This window comes from Myotis nattereri (genome assembly GCF_964212035.1).
Source record: "Myotis nattereri genome assembly, chromosome: 6".
NCBI classification, from domain to species: Eukaryota; Metazoa; Chordata; class Mammalia; order Chiroptera; family Vespertilionidae; genus Myotis; species Myotis nattereri.
Window position 1 is genome coordinate 90,154,394 of NC_138081.1, and position 23,879 is coordinate 90,178,272.

The window sequence follows — 23,879 nt, forward strand, 5'->3', positions numbered from 1 at the left end:
AGTGTTCATTCTTTTTTTGTAAAACTTAGTATTTGAGTAGCATATCCTTAGTTGATGCCTTCTTAGATGACCTCCACCTGTAGTCTTTATCCATATTTCTGTTAAAACACCTACCATTCTGTATTATATTTGTGTACACATTAATCTCCTCCACTGGACTGTGAGATCTTGAAGAGTAGTGATTGTATCCCTTTCTACTTGCCTAATGGGTGCTCAGTAGATACTGGTTGAAAGAGTAAATGAATATGAGTTTGAGAAGGATGATCATAATGTATACTTTGATTACTATCTATAATCTCCATATCTGTACACGAAGCTTGGGGAAGAATGAAAAAGGAACTGGAATTGTGATTCCGGTTCTTTTGTAGCTTTGAAAAGATTGCAGATTTGTATGTATACAAAAAAGTAATGATACTCAACCTTTAAAAAACTCATCCCACCTGTTTTGATAACACTTAAAAGAAATCCTCTGCAGTTTCCCAGTAAAAGTAGTAAGGGCTTACTTGAGAAATAGTTGATTCCAGGTCTAGGGTATGGAGTGTACAAGGTGAGCGAACATTTTTTCATGTTGGAAAGCAAGGGAGCTTTGAAAACTACTGGGTTCATGTCAGTGTACATGGGAAGCAATTTGAAGTTATTCCTGCTAGCCTGGAAATAGGGAATAATGAAAACAACCAGTTACACACATCAGAATGTTAAAGACACAGGAGTTTATAATGATACAAAAAAATCTTAGTCACCTTTGGAGGTTGCAGGGGTACCAATTCATTACTCTACAAACCAGTACAGAGAAATTATTTATTTATCCTGCCTCTTTTGTGCAAAAACTAACCATGCCTACATACTAACCATGCCTACATATTCTGCAGTAGCCTTCAATTTTACTCTCTGTTGAATTTCAGTACCACTTATTATTTGGCAAATACTCAACATTTTAATGTTACCTTTTCAAAAGCCCATGCTTGGTTTGTCTCTCTAATCTGGTTGCAAACTCTTCTAGGGAAAAGTTGGGTTTTATAAGTCATTGAGTCTTCTACAACCTCAGACAAGGTTCTGTGCGTATTGTGGGTGTTTAATAAATATGTTTATGGATAATTTATGAATAGTGATTAGTCTCTTCTGAGGATTCTTTAGAAAAAAATCTGGTTGGTTTTTGTTTTGCTTTGTTTCTTATTTTTCTGGAGTGATCTTCCTATGGTGCTACCTAAAGACAGATAATAAACTCAGTTACTCTGGAGGCAATCTGGAGCTGACATTTCACTTATATATGTGTTTTGGGGTTGTTTTTTATTTATTTAAGTACTATAAATTTTTTGAAAGGGGATTTTAAAAGGATTTCTGTAGCACTTAAAGATGTAAAATATTTAATCATACAGTAGTATATGCTTAATGATCAGCACTCAAATTGTATTTTTAATTAGATTATAGTTTTATTTTATTTGCATGAGTTCATTTTACTATAAAATAAAGACTTGGTTCACTTAGCTATTGCTAGTTAGAGAACGTTTCCATTATATTGGTAATAAGGATTTTTAATTCAACTCTTTGCATCAAAATATTTCTTCTCAAATTAGTTTCAAATATATCTTACAATTTTATTAACTAACATTTGTTGATTACGTAATATTTTAGTAATGAGCATAAACATTAGCTTATGGTTCTTAACATCAAGCTGTTTTTATTTTATTTTATAGAATAATAATAACCTGGATGCCTGCTGTGCAGTTCTCTCTCAGGAGAGTACACGGTATCTTTACGGTGAAGGAGAGTTGAATTTTTCAGATGATTCTGGAATTTCTGGTCTACGCAATCACATGACTTCTCTCAACTTGGACTTGCAGTCACAGAATGTTTACCACCATGGAAGAGAAGGAAATAGAATGAATGGAAGTAGGACTCTAACGCACAGCATTAGTGATGGACAACTTCAAGGTGGTCAGTCCAATAATGAACTATTTCAGCAGGAGCCACAGACAGCACCAGCTCACGTTCCTCAAGGCTTTAACGTTTTTGGAATATCCAGTACATCTGGTGCTTCAAATTCAGCACCACATCTTGGATTTCACTTAGGCAGCAAAGGAACATCTAACTTTTCTCAACCAACTACCAGATTTAATCCCATCATGGTAACTTTAGCCCCAAATATCCAGACTGGTCGTAATACTCCTACATCTTTGCACATACATGGTGTACCTCCACCTGTACTTAACAGTCCACAGGGAAATTCTATCTATATTAGGCCTTACATTACAACTCCTAGTGGTACAACTCGACAGACACAGCATTCTGGCTGGGTATCTCAGTTTAATCCCATGAACTCGCAACAAGTCTATCAACCTTCACAACCTGGTCCCTGGACTACTTATCCTGCTTCTAATCCTTTGTCACATACCTCAGCCCAGCAGCCAAATCAGCAAGGCCACCAGACCTCTCATGTCTACATGCCCATCAGTTCACCTACCACCCCACAACCACCAACAATTCATTCATCTGGTAGCTCACAGTCTTCTGCCCATAGCCAATATAACATTCAGAATATTTCAACAGGACCTCGAAAAAACCAGATTGAAATCAAACTTGAACCTCCACAAAGAAACAGCTCTTCAAAATTGCGTTCTTCTGGACCTCGAACTTCCAGCAGTTCCTCTTCTGTCAACAGTCAGACCTTAAATAGAAATCAGCCCACTGTTTACATAGCTGCCAGTCCCCCAAATACTGATGAGGTGATGTCCCGTAGTCAACCTAAGGTCTATATTTCAGCCAATGCCACCACAGGAGATGACCAGGTCATCCGGAATCAGCCTACCCTTTTCATATCCACAAACTCTGGAGCATCTGCTGCCTCCAGGAATATGTCTGGGCAAGTGAGCATGGGTCCTGCCTTTATTCATCACCACCCTCCCAAAAGTCGAGCAATAGGCAATAACTCTGCAACTTCTCCTCGAGTGGTGGTCACTCAGCCCAATACAAAATATACTTTCAAAATTACAGTTTCTCCCAATAAACCCCCTGCAGTTTCACCAGGGGTTGTATCCCCTACCTTTGAACTTACAAATCTTCTAAATCATCCAGATCATTATGTAGAAACAGAGAATATACAACACCTCACGGACCCTACTTTAGCACATGTGGATAGAATAAGTGAAGCACGGAAGTTGAGTATGGGATCTGATGATGCTGCCTACACACAAGGTAATAATAATAATAATAATAATAATAATACTGAAGGGGGATCATTTTCCATTCCAGGCTTAGTGCTGTACATTTGATTTCACTGCAGAAATGAGCATCAGCATTTTTACTTGATCTTTTAAGAGCCTTTGCGAGTATTCATATAAATTTTAAATTTCAGTTTTGTTATTGTATATAACTTGAAGTTTGAATGATCAAGTTGTGAAATGTTTAGAATAATCAACTCTTATTTATTTTCTTAATGTTTATAACACATTTTCAGTTACTGTTTTACCTATGGTGATGCTTACTTTCCCTTTAAAATTACTGCAAATAAAAGTTCATAAAAACATTTTAATAAGAGTTAGTGGACTAATATAGTAAGTCTGTCTTCTTTGATGAGAATTCTCTTCATTTCTCTAATACATGTTCTTCATCTTATTTTATATCAAAGTCTATATTGCTATGAGTCCTAGAATAATTTAAAGAAAAATTTGACTTCTGTTCTTAATATTTGTCTCTTTCAGCCTCACTTTAAAAAATAAGTTAAGGCAACCTTTCCTGTTATTTGGAATTGTCAATAAGAATGTTAGTTTTAAATCTGTCTCACTTTAGTATCCTTTTCTGAAATAGATTAGTTGATATTGGCATAGTACTAAATTAAATATGTATATTAATTTATGTTTCATAAGAAATACATTGTTTGATATGCCCTCTGCTATAGAATGAGCAGAAGAAAAAGAGGTAAATTAATGAAACTTTTACCAGGAACCTGCTCATCTCATCACCAAGTCTGCCTCCATTACCACCACCAGCTCAAAGGAATAAAATTACTTTTGAGTCCTTAAAGTACTACAGGAATCAGAGACAAAAATGAGTGCCGAATAGGAAAAAAAAAAAAATTTTAGAAATTTCAGCTTAAAATCTATAGATATGAAGAAGAGTCTTATTTTACCTATTAAGAACAAATATTGAAATGCAAACTGCTTACCAGTAATAAGGATACTGGCCAGATACCTATCTACACTTTTCTCTTTCACTCATACCACCTGTCTCTACTTAATTTCTGGAAAGTACCAATAAATACTTTATCATTCATTGTATTCGGAGACTTTCCGGTGTTTTCTCCCATTCATAGAATATGCTTTTTGTAATATTGGCAACTCATTCAAACTAGTTTTCTTGGAGGGGGTGGAAAGGCCTGCTTCCTGTGTTTCGTTATAATAGCCAGAGGCTCTTATAAAACTGACGTTGCTGCCAAAACTGTTTCCTTATTCTCTAATACCTGTACAGAAATCCATCTGTGGTATTGATCTAACGGTAAACTACAATTTTTTTTAATTACTTACTAGTATATATATATATAAACATTTTTAATGATATTTTAATACTTTTTCATTTCACTTTTGATCTGTGTCTATTCTTATGTCCATGCCGGTACTACACTGTCTTGATTATTGTTACTTACTTTGTAAGTTTTGAAATTGGGATGTGTAAGTCGTGCTTTGTTCCTTTTCAAAATTATTTTGGCTGTTTGGGATCTCTGACTATTCCATATAAATTTTAGAATTAATCAATTTTAATTTTATTACACGCAAATATTTTTTCTACATATACTTGTGGGCTTTTTTTATTTTTAATTAAGTATATGTAGAAACAAAAGGTTCTATAATGAAAAGTTACCCTCACCAGAGACAACTAATAGCTATTCACAAATAGTTGATTTTCTGTTCTGCTGGAAATTGAAATTATGTATCAAGCATATGTATATTAACATCTCTTTTAAAAAATGGAACATAGTATTTTGCTCTTTTTCTTTATCTTTTTTTTTTTCTTTGACTATTCCAGGTCAACAAGTGTAGATCTGCTTTCTTTAAAAATGGCCACAATAGTATTTTGTATATAATCTCTAACCAGTCCTTTCTTGATAGACCTTAAAATCTTGCTTTTACAAACTGCTGGAGTAAAAATTCCGTATATACATATTTGTGTTCTTGTCCAAGTATGTTGGCTGAAGATATTACTCATAGTGGAACTGCTATGTCACAGGATATATGTATTTTTTATTTTGATAGATGTATCATTTAGGCTTGGTTATGCTGCATTGACAAACTGTCTTCAAAACAACAAAGGTTTATTTCTAGCTCACTTGCCATTATAGATTAGCTGGTGGGCTCTGTTCTTTATCATCCTCACTCAGGGACCCAGTATGAGGGAAACTCAGTCCCTAGGTTTCCAAGACAAAGGAAATACAGCAAATCTACACTGACTCCTTAAGCTTCTGCCCAAACACATGTTACTCTTTAGCTAAGACACGTCACATAGGCACATTAATTCAGACAGAATGGAGCGGTTCAATTCTATATACAGTAGTGCCCTCTTTTCCATGGAGAATATGTTCTAAAACCCCCAGTGAATGCCTGAAACTGCAGGTATTACCAAACCATATATATGTTTCACTTACACATACATATCTGTAATAAAGTTAAACTTATAAGTTAGGCAGAATAAGTGATTAACAACATTCACAATAAAACTAGAGGTCCAATGCACAAAATTCGTGCAAGGGGTTTGGCCCTCGCAGCCACGGCTATGTCCGGGAGGTCGTTTGGCTGTCCGATCTAATTAGCATGTTATGCTTTTATTATTATAGATGAGAAATGTTAGCAACATACTGTAATGAAAATTATATGAATGTGGTCTTGGTCTCTCTCTCTCTCTCTCAATATCTTATTTACTGTACTCACCTTTTCAATTATGGCTTCTCTTTGGAACATATGAATGTATCTGAATGGCCAGCATCACCACTCCTGTGCTATGGGAATTAGTAAGTAAAATGAGGGTTATTTGAACACAAGCACTGAGATGCTACAGTTTATCTGATAACCAAAAAGTGATTAGCAAGGTTGGGAGTGGGGAGGTCATGGCATGGATGGCGCAAGATTTCATCATGCTACTCAGAACAGTGTGCAATTTAAAACTTATGAATTGTTCACTTCTGGAATTTGTGATTTAATATTTTCAGGCCATTGTTGACCAAGGATAACTGAAAGTGAAACTGCAGATTAGGGGGAATTACTATACCTAGAAGGCAGAGACCCAAAAATATTTGGTGAAGGGCATGACTACCACAGAACATGTTGCCAATTTTAATTTTGAGACTCTCTAAAGAGATTCTTCTACTAGAGTATGAAGTGGTACAATATTTATTTCTCCCATATTTATAAATGGGGAACATTTGGCATCATTTTTAAGAAGGTACTTTTCTTTCATCCCTCTCCCACCCACATTATGTAAGTAATTGGAAAAAAAAATACATTTTTATCTTTCTGTAGGTAAAAATGTCCTGTTTTATTATTTTTCATTTACATCTTTAAATATGAGTAAGCCCTGGTTGGTGTGGGTCAGTTGGTTGGAGTATCATCCCATGCACCAAAGGGTCCAGAGTTCGATTCCCAGTGGACATATACCCAGGTTTCAGGTTTGATTCCTGGTTGGGGTGTGTGCAGGAGGTGGCCATTTGATGTTTCACTTCTCACATCGATGTTTTCCTCTCTCTCTCCCTCTCCTTTCCTCTCTCTAAAGTCTCAATACAAGCATGTTCTCCAGTGAAGATTACAAAAAATATATGTAAATATGATTAAGATTGAGCATCTTTTCAAGTATTAATTTTTTAAGCCATTTGTATTTCTTATTTTGTGAACTTGCCTTTTTTTTTTGTAGAATGCCTAGTCTATTTTTTCTAATGTTATTTTAAATTTGGTCAATAAATTTGTTTTATAATTTTTTTTAACTTTTATATATTTATGCTTATCAACCTTTTTTTCTTCTGGTTTCTGGGTTTAGTTTTATGTCTTATTTACAAAGCTCTTCTCCATTCCAAGATTGTGGGGGGAAAAGAACAAAAATCTTATGTATATATTTTCTTTTAATTATAATACTTCTTTAAAACCTTGAACTGGCCTTTTTCTCTTCCATATGGCATCTCTTCAAAAACTTGAAATAGCCACTATATTCCCTTTTAAAGTATAAACCTTTCTAACTATAAACATCCCCAGTTCCTATAGTGGTTCATCCAGTTCATCTTTGAGGCTCTGAGCTTTGGTGTGTCTAGACCCCATTTTTCTTTTTCTCTAAAACAAAAGTTTTGGACAGTGTATCTTAACGCTATCAGATTGCTTTCAGCTCTTAATGATATCCAAATGAATGCCAACAAGTATTATCAATCAGAGGCCTTATGTTTACCTGTTACTAATAATGCTGTGCAAATAATTGAAACTTCTCAAAAATAATTATAGAGGTTAAACATCATTTTTCATAGTCTTCTTTCTATGTTTGTTGCCCAAATTATGGGCCTACTTGCAGAACTGTTACAAGATCTGATTTTTAAACTGACCTTAAAAATGGCAAAATAGATGAAACATCATGATGCTTTATTTTAGAATAATTGCCATCTCTACATTCTTTGCAACTCAGTCACCAAGTGACTGTAATTAGTGGCTTATAAAACAGATATTCCTGCTGTCACCAGTTATACTCTAGAATAATCTTTGTTTATTTTAGAAGCTGACATTGTACCTCTTTAGCTACAATGACTTAGACATGTACCTGACTTAAGCATATAAAACTTACCATGACTGGTAAAAACCTAAAAGAAGTAAGTACCTATTACATTTCCAATGGCAAATTTAAAAAAAAAAAAAAGGCCCCAGTTTTGCTCAGTGGATAGAGCATTGGCCTGTGGTTCGATTCTGGTCAGGGACACATGCCCAGGTTGTGGGTTCGATCCCCAGTAAGGGGCATGCAGGAGGCAGCTGATCCATGATTCTCTCTCATCATTGATGTTTCTCTCTCCCTTCTCCCTTCCTGAAATCAATAAAAATAAAAAAGGCCTAAGATCTTTGTATTTATAAATAGCTGGTACATTTTCCAATGGCAAAGGTATGTTGTTAATATACACATTTCGTTTTCTTTTTTTAGCTTCTGGAATAATTAGACATTATTTAAACTATTAAATGCCTAAAATTAGTAAAGCTTACACCATCTAGACTCAGAGCTTCAGGTGTGTTTCTCTAATTACAAATAAAGCTAAGTAAAAATTTATCTTCATTGTTCATCAGAAACTGACAAAAGTTTAGTAAAGGCTAAGTTTTCTAAAATTGCTATATAAAACATCTAGCAAACTTATTGGAGTTCTTTGAGAGCCCTAGTTTTTTAACTTATCAACCACAAGAGGGAGTTGCATGCTTAAATTATCTTTATTAAATTTTAGTTTTGACTGAAAGATCTAAAAGGTACTAAATATTTTTTTACAGTTATTTCTCCTTTTTTTTTTTTTTTTTGGTCTATTTGGTCTATTTTAGACTATATTTGGTCTAAAATAATAAGTTAAGTCTAGAAAACCAAAGAAGGCAATGTATGATAGATGTTAAATAGGTCACTTATTTCCTTGTTAGAACAAGCATATAAAAAGCCACTGTTCTGCAATGTCAGCAACCTAAAAGTCTTGCCATATCTCAAAAATGTATTGTCTTACTAAGTGAAAAATATTAAGACTAAATATAGGAGACTTTAATATAAATCTCAATTTTTCTGTCAATATTTCTATTTCTTGGACTTAATATTAGAATTTTACTCTATTATCTATTAAAAGTCAAATTGTTTCATTATTTTACATATAATAGATATCCATCAAGTGACTATAATTTTCAAGGTTTAATATAAAAATTCAATTTTTATCCTCAAGGAACTTGAAGTTTGAGAAATATACTTGATAATGAAAAATCTAAAGTGCTGAATTTTTCCAAATGTGAAATGAAATGAACTTTATTCTGAACTCTGTTTCAGATAAATTTCTTATCTCTGCTTCATTTCTCTTCTTCTGGAGAATTCGCTAGTTCTTTCGTTTGGGGGTGGTTCTTTGTCTCCTCATTTTGGTTGTCTGTCTGGGTTTGTGACTGTTTTAGGTAGGTCCTCTATACTTCTCAATCTCTAGTGCAGGGCGGTGTTAAAGGCTGTTTCTGACTAATTAGATCAGACAAAGCCTCCACAGACTGCCTCTGTCTACACTGCAGACTACTAGGATTCCGAGTTGAATTGCCCCCAGATGTGGCGAGAGTGTTTTCAACAGGGTGGGGCAGTTGCTTCTGCCTGGAGCCTAATTGTTACTTTTAGTCTCTTAAGTGGCCTCAGGGCAAGGTGTTTTCCAATAGGGTGTGTCGACTGTCTTCCCCCCAGGCAAGGCAGATGTCTCTGTGGGAAAGATGTCTTCCTCTGCATGAGGGAATGACTCAGCCCAGGAAACTTGGGGTGTCTGCCTTCTAAGCTCTATCCCCTGAGTCCCCAGTCCTGGGTTCTGCTCTCACAGCTCCAGTCCATTTCACCCTCCCTCTGCCAGAGCACAGGGTGGGTGGCTCCACAGGGAATTTTTGTGCGTTGGCCCTTTAAGAGGATGCCTGAACTTTCAGCTGCCACTCCCTGGCAGACAGCACCCCACTGCTTTTCACAGCTAGATATTATGTGGGTACCCTCTTCAGCTTGGTGCTATCTAATGGGGAGCCCAGCTTCGGGATTAGATTCCAGAGTTCTCAGTGGCACCCGTACAGCTGAGATATCTCTCCGGGACTTCATTTGCCATCTGTGGGTACCTGGCCAGCCCTTTCGGGCCTTGGGTATCAGGGTTCTCTCCTGTGAGTTTTCCTTTGATTATTCGGGAAGCCTTTCAGTTTCAGTTGTAATTCCAGCTTGTTCCTGGGAGCATGTCTGTGCAGCATCCTCCTACTCTGCTGCCATTTTTTTGTGTGATGATGATTTATAAATACAGTGTAATGATCTGTAAACTCTTGAAATAGTGGTTCAATGCAAATACCACAAATGAAACTGCAGTATAGTCTTTACCCAGGCATTATATTGGATATTTCATTTTATCAAGTTATACATATTTGTATGCATATATTTATATATGTTCTGTATGCACGTTATATACATTGCTTCTGTACATAGACACAATGTGTCTGGGTGAAGTCTTTTTTTTTTTTAATCCCTTGTCCCACTTTCAGTGGACCCCCTCAGTTTAAAAACTGGTCACTCCCTTCAGCAATTCTGATTCCCAGTTTCTCTGTTGTCTCTCTCTCTTTTTTTTTTTTAATATATTTTATTGATTTTTTACAGAGAGGAAGGGAGAGAGAGAGAGAGTTAGAAACATTGATGAGAGAGAAACATTGATCAGCTGCCTCCTGCACATCTCCTTCTGGGGATGTGTCCGCAACCCAGGTACATGCCCTTGACGGGAATCGAACCTGGGACCTTTCAGTCCGCAGGACGACGCTCTATCCACTGACCCAAACTGGTTTCAGCTCTCTGTTGTCTCTTTATAGAACTTCACTTATTCAGCTGTTTAAAATTCTGGACCAACTTTATTTTTATTTTGCTTTGTTATATCCTCATATATTCCACCTTGTCTTTCCATTCTACAATTAATTTTCCAATCTATGTATGAAATTTTCATTTCAGCAGTGATGTTTTTAAATTTCTAATACCTAGTTCTCTAGCTCCTTTTTCATAGCAGATTTGTGTTTTATGGGTACATTATTGTCTCAAATCTGTTAATGATATTTATTAGAATTTAAGTTCTCAGCTCTCTCCTCAGTTATCTCCACTTAACCTAGATTTAGTCTTTCCCATTGTTTATCTAGATCTTTTTCTTATCAAATGTTCTTCAAATGTGTTGTGGTCCTTGTCTATTGGTTCATATTTTTTTAAGAATAAAGGACTATGAAGGCTAATTGAAAATCTTGTGTAAAAAGTGAGATTAGTTACTTGGCAGACTGCTTTGTGTTGAATAAGTCAGGAGCCAGCTGCTACAAGAGAACACTCCATCATCACCACCTAGCATTCTCTACATTTGTGGACCAGCTTGAGAAATATGTTTGGGAGCCTTACAAATAAGCTTACAGGTACTTACCCTTCAATGGGATGGGGAGAGGTTGACTGTTCTATAAACAGACATCCAATTAAGCTCCTGATTTCTGGCCCATTCCTTACTTCTGTCTCCTGTTGTTATCTGTATTCTCCAAAGTCTGGAGCCTCTAGATTTCTGCAGGGCAAGTTCTGCCTCTTTGTGTTAAGTGCCCTCCTTATCTATGAGACTGTAGCTTTCTTCACCATCCTTCATAAGTCTATGCCATTTCATCTGCTCTCATTCAGTCTTCCAGAAACTGGCTGAAATCTCTTGTCCATTAATTGCCTACTTTCTGTGGTACCACTGGATTGTACCAGTTTTATTCATATCATTTTCATGGTGTTTTAGGAGGCAGTAGAATATATATAAATATAATGCTCAAATTATCCTTAAACAAAAATCTTCATATAATTTATTCTTAATAGCTTGGCATTTTAAGTCCATATTAGTCTATATCAGTGGTCGGCAAACTGCGGCTTGGCAAACCGCAGCTCACGAGCCGTGGTTTGCCAACCATGGGTCTATCTATCTATATATATATATAAAAGCCTAAGCGACTATTACAACCAGATGATAACTATGACGCACCCTGACCACCAGGGTGCAGACGCTCAAGGCAGGAGTGAGCTTCCACAGCAAACCTCCCACGGTCAGCCGACTTCCTGCAGTCCCTCCCCCTGGCCAGCTAGCCCCCATTGGTCCCAGTCGGCCCTGATGATCACCAGCCAGGCCAAGGGACCCCGCACTTGCACGAATTTATGCACCAGGCCTCTAGTATATAAAAGCCAAGTGATCAGAACGGCGAAACAGCCAGTCGCTATGGCACGCACTGTGATGGCCAACTGGCCTGATGTGGGCCCCGATTGGCCCCCCAAGCCCCCTGTGGCCCCTCCCCCTGCCGGCCTGGCCCCCCGATCAGGCCCCCCCCACCCCAGTTGGGGGCGGGTCCAGCCTGCCAACCTCCTGCGTCCCCTCCTCGCCCCCCTGCTCCACCGGCCTGACCCATGTTGGAGGGGGGGCCATCCAGACCCTACCCATGCACGAATTTGTGTACCGGGCCTCTAGTATGTAAATAATAAAAATGGAGAGATTTCCTTCAGCTTACCCACTGCAGTCTAACAAATCACCCCTCCTATGTAAGTACATGTTACTGGATGTGCATGAGCTTATTAATTCATGTGTATGTGTGGTTGGTATAATTTTATTAGATAACAGTTATTTCATTATGCCAAGAGAAAGAAAAACATAAAAAGCCAGTCTAAGAGATTCCTTAAATCCCTATTCAATCATTTCCCATAGATGAGGTAGAATTTTCTAGCCTTTTCCCATAACTGTAGCCCTCATTTTTGTAAGCTTTCCTGAGTCTCTTTCCAAGCTTTCCCCTTTTTTTTAGACCCTGGAAATATCATTGTCACGGTTCTTTCTTCCCAATCAACACCTAACCCTTTTCACTTAGTGGAAGCTGATCAGAGTGAAAATGTCTATAAATAAACAATAAATATTTTTCTTCATTATGGGTCTGATATTGTTTCTTAATGGTATGTACTGTAATATTTTATACAATGCAGGTTAAAATTGCAAAAACTACAACTAGAAAAAAAGTTTCATTTTAGCTGAATTTTTATAGCAACTTTTAGAAATTTAACTTGACACTTTTCTTTGTAATTTATTATTCTCAGATTTCTATGTAAAAATCTCAGACCACAAATGAAAAGAGAACTAGACACATAAAAATCTGGGCACATAGAAGAAAGAATTGCTAAGAAATAGAGATCATATCTCTTTCCTACTGTTTTCAGAGCATTTATAGTTTGTTTGTAATTAATAGACATACTTAAGAGATCCTGAGTAGCCTACAAACTAGGTTTGTCATTTCTAAGTAACATAGTCATTCTAAGATTTTATTTTTACAAGAAATAAATACCTCTTAAATTCTAAGACAGTGGGTTCATAGTATTTTAGGGCTTCAGTTTAAGCATAGATATGTTCATATTTGGTCATAATTTTTCTGTTGAGACCTTCTTTTCATTGAGTATTTTTCCTCTATGGATCCCATTGTAGTAGCTCCCTGGTGGTGGAAGTGGGTTGCTGGAGCAGTTTGCATTTGCTTCTCCCAGGCACCCCAAGAAAATCACCAGCCTGGGGCTAATGGTTATAATAATTTCAAACCCTGAAGTTTCTGTCTGCCCTGTGGTTTAAATTGTGACCACTCAAGTGTGATATAAACTGAATTTTAATTTTAAATCTTTTCTCATCCCCCCTCTCCATAGATAATATTGAATGAAATCACAAATGCATATCTTATTTTCTAATTTCAGCATAAGCAAACCATCATTTAGTCCTTAGAACCACTAAGTAAATGTCTTTAATTATTCTTTTACACATTTAGAAAAAAATATAACAACTTTTGGGGAGAAAATCTTCAGCATTTTAAGAAATACTACTTTTAAATAATTATTAATTTGAACAAATTGGTAATTGATGCCACTTAAGACATGTTGGTTGGTGGCTGGAGTTTAGAAATGAAGGAAAGTATATTACTTCTGCTTTGCCTTTGCCTTTCCCTACATTCCACTCCCTGCCTCCATCTTTTCTTGTTGCCCACTCAAAAACTAGAACCCATGTCCTCATCTTCTTTTAGGGCAATAAATAAACCCTGATGCAGAATTCCTATATTTTGGTAATGGATAAAACTGTGCAGTTCAAATAAAATCAAATTAATAATACAAGCTTGACAAAACAAGCTGGGGTAAACAGGTTTTCAACCAGGAATATGTGTACCTTCAAAAACACCTCCCTGTGTTACACAATGTACTAGTATATTGAAATGACAGGGAAGATACCAGGATTTTCATGCTTATCAGAATTAACCGTGGTTTTTAAAACTGAAACATAATGCCCTGTACTTGTTTCTTCCAGTAAATAAGAAAGGAAAATTAGAGGGAAACATCTGTGGATTGTATTAGTGTCATATTTTTGTTGGGAAAAATTGTCAACTGTTTAAAGTTCATTTTGAAGTACTTGAGCCTAACAGCCTTCCCCAGTCCACACCCTGACTCTGGTTCTAGAATACACTAGATTAAGTGACCTGAATGTATGTTAATATGCCATAACCTTACCCTTATTTTTTAGATTCATGGAAGTTTGAGTTTAGTTGAAGATGACTGTTCAGCATTAATCTAATCTGTTTAATCTCCTTGTCTTTTTATTTTAATTACTGTTTTTCATTTTTAAAGGTCATTTATTGTGCTTTTCCAAATCTGCCTGTTTTCTCATGGTAGAATCATCCCAAGCTGCCTTTTTATAGAAGTGGATTCAGGTATCTTCCCTTTCAGTCCAGTACCCTAAAAAACATGAGCCTCATATTGTCCAGGGATGGCTCACAAGAACATATATCAATTTTTATGGCTTAATAGGTTTCCCAAGCAGTTCGTCATTCATGCTACAAAATTACTTGTGTGCTTTTTAAAAAATATCTTAGGAAAATATTTTTATAAAATGTGATTGGAATATAAGAAAATATGTTTTTGATTTCTCTCAACATATAGTTTTTTCTCTGCCGTTTCAGCAACTTAATGTTAACATTTATTTGGATTAAAATCAATCCATTTTATTTGTTGAGTCATCAAAATAAATTAAACCTAATCCACCCCTTCTAAAATATTTATAAAATGTTTCTATTAGAATACCTCTGCATAGTTCAGACATATCAGACTTTTTGGAGTAAAAGGGCTTTCAAGAGGTCAGATGTAGATTAAGTAGTAGTTAAGTAGGTTAATTGACTAGACTAGAGCCTTTAGAGAAGTAACAGCCTAAAAATGTTATCTTTGGCCATAAAGTGGGTTTATCCAAACCCTTAAAAAAAATTTTAAAAGAGTGACATTTGTCCACTTAAATAATTAAGGTAATTTTCAAGTTAAGAAGTTTTGAAATTTCAAATGTTTAAACTCACAATATTTTGTTTTAATGTATCTTTGGCACTCTTGGCAAACTCTTGTCACAGAATATTCATTTATTTTTTTCCCCAATGCTGCTGAAAGGTTAATTGACTAAAGTGGGTGAGTTCTCATGTTTACTAATATGTATTGCAGCTCTATTGGTACACCAGAAGGCCAGAATGGAACGACTTCAAAGAGAACTTGAGATTCAAAAGAAAAAGCTGGATAAACTAAAATCTGAGGTCAATGAAATGGAAAATAATCTAACTCGAAGGCGCCTGAAAAGATCGAATTCCATATCCCAAATACCTTCAGTAAGTCTTTCTATAACTGTTGTGATCTCTGTACTTGAATGTGTGAATAGGCAATCTGTCATAAGTATAAAAGCTTGATCTAGTTTTAAAAGCTCTTAATTCATACTTGTTCTTCTGTTCTTACCTTCCCCTGCCAAACTCAACTTTTCTAACTAATGACACGAGAATTCAATGTAGATCCTTCTCACATGGAATTATCTTTCAGCTGGAAGAAATGCAGCAGTTGAGAAGTTGTAATAGACAACTCCAGATTGACATTGACTGCTTAACCAAAGAAATTGATCTTTTTCAAGCCCGAGGTAAAGTTCAGTGCATATTCAGCAGAAATTCAATGTATAAATATACCAACTCTTTTCCTGTGGCTGAAAACAGATTTATCAATCATAATCTTATTGTTTCAGATTTGACTTTGGATCCAGATAGTGCTAAAGAACTACTGGGTTTTTATGTTCTCTTTCCCTACCTCCCCCCCCCCCAAAAAAATATATTTGATTGAGGAATAATTTGATACATTTATATTCTTCAAATCTGCTTAAGTCATGTGTTAAGGGAAGACAAGGAGTAGTATCTCTGGCTGCATTGTCAAAAGTATTAGCCATTATGTATTAAGTGAAATGTGTTATTAGCTATTATGTATTAGAGAAATGTGTTACAGTCACATTTATTAACTTTAAAATATATGTGCTCATACACCTTTTTTGTATTTCCCGTTTGCCCTTTTACCTTTCAAGAATTATGCTTTTCAAAACATAATTTAAAAAGCATCCCTACCTAATGACACTATCTTAATTGACAAATAGAGAAGAGAATAAAAATACTGCTTGTACATTTTTAGAACAATGATAGTTTATTATGCTTGAACTATTATTGACAAGTAATCGTTGCTTATTGTAGTTAAAAAAAAAGTTGACAATTTAATTCACTTTCATAGACAATTAAAATGAAATTTTATAACTTAAACCTAATTCTGAGGTTGGGAAATAATAGAAATATATACTAGAAAAATGGAAAAGATAGGAAAGGGAAGGAAGCCAACAACAAAAAAAAGTCCTTAATAATACTTTTGAGTGTGTGCCAGAATCCATTAAAACTGAAAGATGATTCATTCTATTTTCTTTTAAAACATTAGTAAGCTGTTTATCTTGAAACATTCATAGCAAATGCCATAATTTAACTTTGGAGAGAAAAAGAAAGGGCTGGTCTAGAAACTATAATTCTGAACTTGTTCCTTTTGTTTAAAATCTGAACCATTATATTACATCAGTGCAAGGTTTTTATACTTATTGGAGGCCATGCTGTTTAGTTGCTTAAGGCCATGTTTGGTCACTTAAAATTAAATTTTAAATTGTAAAATTTTTAGGTATTTTGTCCCATAGAACAGGGGTCTGGTTCTAATTATGTCACTGTATTACTAGCACTAATTTGACTTCTTCCCCAATTTACCACTTATAACCTCTCTTACAAGTACTGTACTATGCCTAGCTCAGCTGTTTTGAAATCCTTACATATAATTTGAGATTAGAGGTACAAAATAAATGAAAAGCATTTCTGTGATTATTTTTTAGAAATAAAATATTTGGTTTTTAAAAAATAAAATATTTGGAGCTATAAACATTGAAATATTTACTTTTTATATATTTCAGGACCACATTTTAATCCCAGCGCTATTCATAACTTTTATGACAATATTGGATTTGTAGGTCCTGTGCCTCCAAAACCCAAAGGTTAGTGTATCCATTAAGTGTGAAAACTGTTACATATTGAAAGCAAGATTTCAGAAAACTTTAGCAACATTCCTCTCTAGAAGTGCTTCAAACCTAGACATTCTTGGATGGATTCATTAGGAACATATTTGTTGATTTTTATTTATATGCTCAGAGTTGGGGAGGATGCAAAAGTGTAATGTATTTAGCTCTTAAAAAGTACTAGGTTTCCTTAGGATTCATTACACACTCCCAAAATATCAATCTTGGCCAAAAAAAATAAAAAATCATCAGTTATAAAAATTTGTATTCTTTATAATTTTTTACAAATGATGAGGAAGATATAATAGGAAAGTTTATTTTTCATTAGTAGCCTGTTTTATTAAATTTATGCATAATTTTGTATAATCAAATACTCTGAATTTCAGATAAGTGATTTTTGAAAACTATGACCTACTATCATTTTACATCATTGATATTCATAGAGTATATGCTCTACAAACTAGGAAATGTCAAAATATGTTTGTGGAATTTTTACTCCAGGCATTAATTTAAGTGTAATTTAATTAGGCCTAGCTAATCTTGATATTTTGTGACTTAAATGTTTTGAGCTGAAATGTAATGAACTGTTACTGTAGCAGAGCAAAAGTGAGATTAGGGCATTTGGCACAGTACACAAGTATTCAGACACTGGATGCTATTTGGTGTTAAGGAAGGAATAAAGAAAATGGTGGCATAGCCTATTTCCTTAAAAAAAGCAAAGTAGGTATTTCAGATTCTGAATGAGTTGCCTCTAAATAATCTTTTTACTCTTTCAAAAATCAAAATCTTTCTAAGAAAAATTTTCTCTTTTGCTTCAACATAAAGTACTTGTGTGTTGAGGGTAGGAGAGAGGTGGAATATATATAAAATAAGACTGGTTTTGACAATTATTGAAGCAGGATAAGTGCAGGAGGGTTTATTTTACTATTCTCTCTACTTTCGTATATATGTTTGAAAATTTGCATGGTAAATTTTTTTTTAAATTCATTACTTAAAAGCTTTTTCACAAAATATAGAAACTTGTAGCTGGTTATTTTTTAAGAAATAACAAATCAATCATTTTTGCCTTGAGGCTAAAATGAGAAAGTAGTGTCACAGATTTATTTCATTCTTAATATGAGATCTGCTTCACAATGCAGTTCTTTAAATAGCTGAAATTACAGGTCACCTTTTGCAAAGTAACTTCTTTTTTCAATTCTGATGATTTAGTTTCCAAGTACCTTTAATAAAAATATTTGTGATTCTAAGTTCTAAGTGAGATTGTGCAGATGTAAGAAAAGCAGTAGAGATTGTTCATTTAAAAAGGTATAGCTCCTCTATTAATTACCTTAGATATTACTAATTAAGGAGATGCTGGTATTTAATAATAAATTGAAATGTTATTATAGATTGAGTGGCCCCTCCTACCTAAAAATCCTTTGTAGTTAAACAAAAAGGGTAGACAATTTCAAAAAAATGTGCCAAGAATGTTTTCTAACACCTGAGTAAAACTGAAATTCTAGTAACTAGGATGGATCCCCAGATTAAAATAATCATTCTATAACATGTTTCCCGAGTATGAAATATGAAATAAATTTAGATGGTAAAAAGTCAAACTTTTTAAACTGTATTTATTTTAAGGTGTTTTAGGGGATACTAACTAGTATTGTCAGATCCTGGATTTTTCAAGTATTTTCAAGTTGCTCATGCATGTGCCTAAATATTGTGGCCAATGCCTGAAGTTGGGAGTTTTGCAATAAAGTGCTCCTGAAAACTGATCAGTAAATAAGGTACTGCTAAAGGGGCATGGAGTACTAAACACCACTTAATTATTTTTAAATTATTATAAAAACTTACTATATTTTCATCTAATAATACAATAGTTTGTCTTTTAATATGGAAAATATATCATTTAGTTACTGTCTCAGTAACTGAATGATAGTAGGGAGAATTTGCAAATTAATACACACTGTTTTAATAGTTTAAATCATTAAATACACACTGATTTAATAGTTTAAGTCATTAAATTCAAAACCTGACAGGAGAGCTCTAATAACTTTTACTTTAAACTTTCCCAAAATAATTGGAAGGAATACTATTCCAAATTTATAATGGGATCCCCCTAAAAACGATCCATAAGTATAATTTCATTTTAGCCACAACTTTGGAGAAATATAATAATTTCTCATACTTAAGATACCTCTATTCATTCAAACACTCTAGAACATTGGCCTCTTAAAGCTGCAGTGACTTTATACTATCAGTAAGAAAGATTAGACCTAAAGGATATATGATTTATCTAAGATCACAGAGGAAAGAAATCAGGAATTAGTAGCAAAGCCAGATGTAGAACCCCATTCTCACAACCTTCAATCTAGAGTTCTTTCTAATGCTTCATAATAAATTTGATTTAAAAATAAAATGAAAATGGTACAATTTTTACCCTGTTAACTTCTCCAGGCCTCTTATTATTTATATAAAATTATAGAAATTATTTCATCTTTATATTTTGTTTGTGTTCAAAGCTTACATTTTCAGCAGATAGAGAACATTTAACAAAAACTTAATTCCTGGTAGAAAACAGAAATATAAATACTGCTCAGTGGGAAATGAAACTCTAACTTTAATATAAATTCACTGTAAGTATTGTGTTATAGTAGGACACCTTTCCACAATCTTAGGTGACATTATGGGAATCTTTGCTATCAGTCACTATATGATTTGATTTCCCTTTTCTCCTGCTATAAATTGGGGGAAATGATGCTGGCTTCCCCTTTTAGAAGATATTGAGGTGACTGACTACATAATGTCCATGTAGCTGTTCCCCAGTGGAGAAGTAACAACTTGATAGAGATTGGTAAGGACCAAGCTTGTGTGTCAGTTTAGATGCTTCATCTGGTTAACAGCTGGCTTCGGGCTGTGCAGTACAAATAGTGCTTAAGATTGCCAGTAGTTTATGACGTGGTGATTTTCCCTTCTAAAATAATTATTTTGCTTCCTTACAGATCAAAGGTCCACCATCAAAACACCCAAGACTCAAGATACAGAAGATGATGAGGGGGCTCAGTGGAATTGCACTGCCTGTACTTTTTTGAACCATCCAGCCTTAATCCGCTGTGAACAGTGTGAGATGCCAAGGCATTTCTGAGCCAGTAGGCCTTACATCTTCTCCAAAACCACATCTGAAGTTCAAGAAACTAGTCTGTCATCAGGGGGAAAGTTTCACTGCTACGTAGGATTTTGTCAAATTGAAGGTGTGACAAGATGGTGTTTTGCTAATGTTAAATGTCAGCCCACGGAGCTAATAATACCTCAGTCTAATATCATGGGCAGTTGGAATTCATCACATGAAAGGTAATCTGCTGGAAGACGTGGTTGCCCGCTGCCTAGCCATGTACAGTGTTACCAGTAGCCCATCATGGATAATTCCCGATATGTTAATGCCTGCGTGTTCCCAATACCTTTTCCCCTCATGTCACTACTGAATTTTGACAGGAGGAAGGAATAAAATGATGGCTTTTTTTTAAGCTTTCAGTGAAACACTACAAACGTGAAGAAAAGGAACAAGGTTTAACTATTTAAAAACTGTTTGCTGCCGCACAGTGCCCACGGATAGGGGAAGAACTTCACAAATCTGTGGTACTCTTGGCCTTGTCTTTGTCTTCCCTGAAAACGTCTCCACTCTGAAGCCAGCATCTAGGGTCTAAAGTTGAAAAGGAAAGCAGCATGCATCGTCTGTACAAACATGCAGTGAAGTACCCCAAAGCTTTCCTACTGTACAGATCTCTCAAGTCTGCTTTACGTGATTTCTTTTCTCCTTTATTATTTCCTTATATTTCTATATGTATAGTGTAATAGTCTTTTGTTAACTAATTTTCTTTTTTCCTTTTAGTGATTAAGCACGATCATGTCCCTTTTTAAGCCTTACCCAAAAGAAGCAATGCCTTAAAATAAAAAAAGCATTAATGAAATGAAACTATGCACAAAATAACTTTCCTCTACTTATTCTGTGCTTTACCCTCATGAGTGCCGATATTCTGTGAAGACATACAGATGCTGCACAATGAATTGCAAAAGATATTACAAGACCTTTGTCTATAGGTTACATTATATACTGACTAGTGGTGGGTGACACAACAGTGTTTTGTCTTCCACAGGGAAGCTTAAAACAAGAAATTTTTAACCCACTGAAAGAGCAGCAAGGTTAAACTTGCTTCATCTGCCTGGTGTCCCACAGAATTCCCACAAGAGATTACTATTGGGAAAGTACAGTTTCAAAACCAGCAACAGCAGCAGTACCTACAGCAGCCCCTTTCTTTTTTTTTCTTTCTTTTTTCTTTTTTTTTTTTTTTTTTTTTTTTTGGAGAGAGAAAGAGAAGTTTAAATGCTTTACTGTTGGGGCAATTTGTTTGTAAACCTGACTTGGTGGCAGTATCATGTGTATTTATAAAACAAGGCTAGTCATATTTAGGACAACTGAAGAAAAGCTGGAAAAAAGAAAAGCAAACTTGAACACTGAAGCAACCTCAAGCATCTCTTTATTTTCATGATATATTTTTATAAGGAAAATAAATAGTCAGATGATCAGGAATGTATATAACTAAATAAAATCAAGAAAAGAAATAACAGTATGCATTTAAAAAGAATTATGAAATTATATATCAGTGCTTAGAATGGGGCTAATGGAAGTGCTGAAATGTAGCAAAAGATAGGAGATAATGTAGACTGTCACCCATTGTAAATGTTTGCAAATGGATATTTTTTAAATAAACAGGATTATTACAGGTGATCTATATGAATGTCAAAGCCTTGAATTCCAGGTTTTGCACTGTGTATATGTGAAGAAATATGACAATCCTAGTTAATTAGACAGTAGAACCACAGCCCTTACATTTGATGCATTTTGCTTTAAAAATAGGCCTTGTTTTTCAGCTTCCTCTGCAGTTCTATGTGAAGATTGATAAATCAGTTTTTACTTGTTTTATTAATAAAATGTAATTTGGATATCTTGAGTTGATGGTTTTGTGATTTAGCTGGGTTAAACTATCTTTGTAACAGATAAGTTATTTATAAAAATTAAAAAACTTATATTCTAATGTGGATTTTGTGACTTGTTTTTAAAGTTTGTGGGACAGGAGATAATTTATAGTTAATTGAAACCAGAGAAACTCATTGTCTGGAGTCTTCTCATGACATCATGGCATTCAACTGCATTTCTTGGATTATTTTTATTAATTTCCCCAGGCTTTTTAACTGATGAGAGAAACCAGGTTTCAGCTGAGTAAGGAAAATGAATGTAGCTTCTTTTTTCATAGTTAGAGCTTTTCCTTTCTTTTGGGGTTTTTTTAAAGTTTACCCCATTGTTGAAACTGACTTCTTGGGTCATTTAGCCTGAGGAGTCATTTAGTTAATGTTTGTTCTGGAGTAATGTGTCGGTGCTGACAATGGTGTTTCTCTTGAAGAGCACCTTTGTATTAAGAGTTTTCAACAACTTATGACTCAGTTTTTCTGAACTTGAAAAGAGCAAAGTAGCACTTACTGATCCCCTTGTGAACTATAGAAAACTCTGCCTTGCCTTGATTGGTCTTTTAAACCTGGTGGGACAGAAATATTCTCTACCAGGTCTGGAGACCACCTCCCAGGACTCATCGCACTAAGAACCTCAAATAGAAAGATGGACTTATGTTTCTCGTCACTATCTCTGGGTGCTGACATTCTCTATATTTTAAGGGGAGGTGGATAGCAAGCAGTGCATGTAAACTGGACTTCTCAGGAAGACTTTTATATTAACAAAATGTTGACCAGTATCTACTGTCATAAATACATTATATGGAGATGGGTGTTGTATTACAAATTTGTATGGGGGAAAATAAAAATTTATTTTGCTGTTAAATTTTTTATTTTTTAAAATAACCTGGGTCAATCTATTGTCTTATGCAGAAAACCATAGATCAGGGGTCCTCAAACTTTTTAAACAGGGGGCCAGTTCACTGTCCCTCAGACCGTTGGAGGGCCGGACTGTAGTTTTTAAAAAAAAACTATGAACAAATTCCTATGTACACAGCAGCGGCAAAAACACCCAGCGGGCCGGATAAATGATTTTGGCGGGCCGCATGTGGCCTGCGGGCCGTAGTTTGAGGACCCCTGCCATAGGTAGTCCAATATTAGCTATTAACTTTTTTTTTTTTAATCCTCACCAGAGGATATGCTTATTGATTTTATAGAGGCAGGGAAAGAGAAAAAAAAAATCAAAAAACATTGATGTGCTGCCTCCAGTACGTGCCCTGACCAAGGAATCAAACCCGTAACAGGTGTGTGTCCTGACCAGCAATCAAACCGAAGATCCACCCAACGGAGCTGCTCTGGCCAGGGATTAGCTGTTAACTTTAAACATATTTTAATCAAAGCATTCATAAATAGCAAAGTTAACTCCCATTTCAAAGTTTCCTCTACCCCAGTTTAATGTTGATGGGAAGTTTTTAGTGAGCAAAGATAGGTTGAAGAAGTGAATGGTGTAAGATAAAATATTCAGTCCATGAGTAAAGTTGGCTGCATTGCCTTAGAAAATAGAAATCCGTAGTGACAACAAAGGACATTCCAGATTTAATATCTGCCTGCTGGGTGTTAGCATAATTTTCCATATAGCATTACAAAATACTTCTATTTCTCTATGACAAGTGAACACATTTCTGGCTTCAGTTTTCAGAAGCTACAATTAGATCCATAAAATCGCTCTGGGCTGCATTTTAATTTTTATTGCTTTCATCTGAAA

General features: G+C 35.1%; 1 protein-coding gene across 1 annotated transcript in view; it reads left to right on the plus strand.

The window, feature by feature from the left end:
* The window catches only part of TAB2 (TGF-beta activated kinase 1 (MAP3K7) binding protein 2), a 37,476-nt gene extending 15,741 nt beyond the window's left edge, over nt 1-21,735 (plus strand). Inside the window, exons 3-7 of the mRNA XM_081093952.1 lie at nt 1,695-3,192; nt 15,223-15,383; nt 15,589-15,682; nt 17,027-17,107; nt 20,113-21,735. Coding sequence (XP_080950078.1) covers nt 1,695-3,192; nt 15,223-15,383; nt 15,589-15,682; nt 17,027-17,107; nt 20,113-20,255 — 1,977 coding nt within the window. The 3' untranslated portion in view covers nt 20,256-21,735. The remainder of the gene's footprint in view (nt 1-1,694; nt 3,193-15,222; nt 15,384-15,588; nt 15,683-17,026; nt 17,108-20,112) is intronic.
* Nucleotides 21,736-23,879: the final 2,144 nt, after the last annotated feature.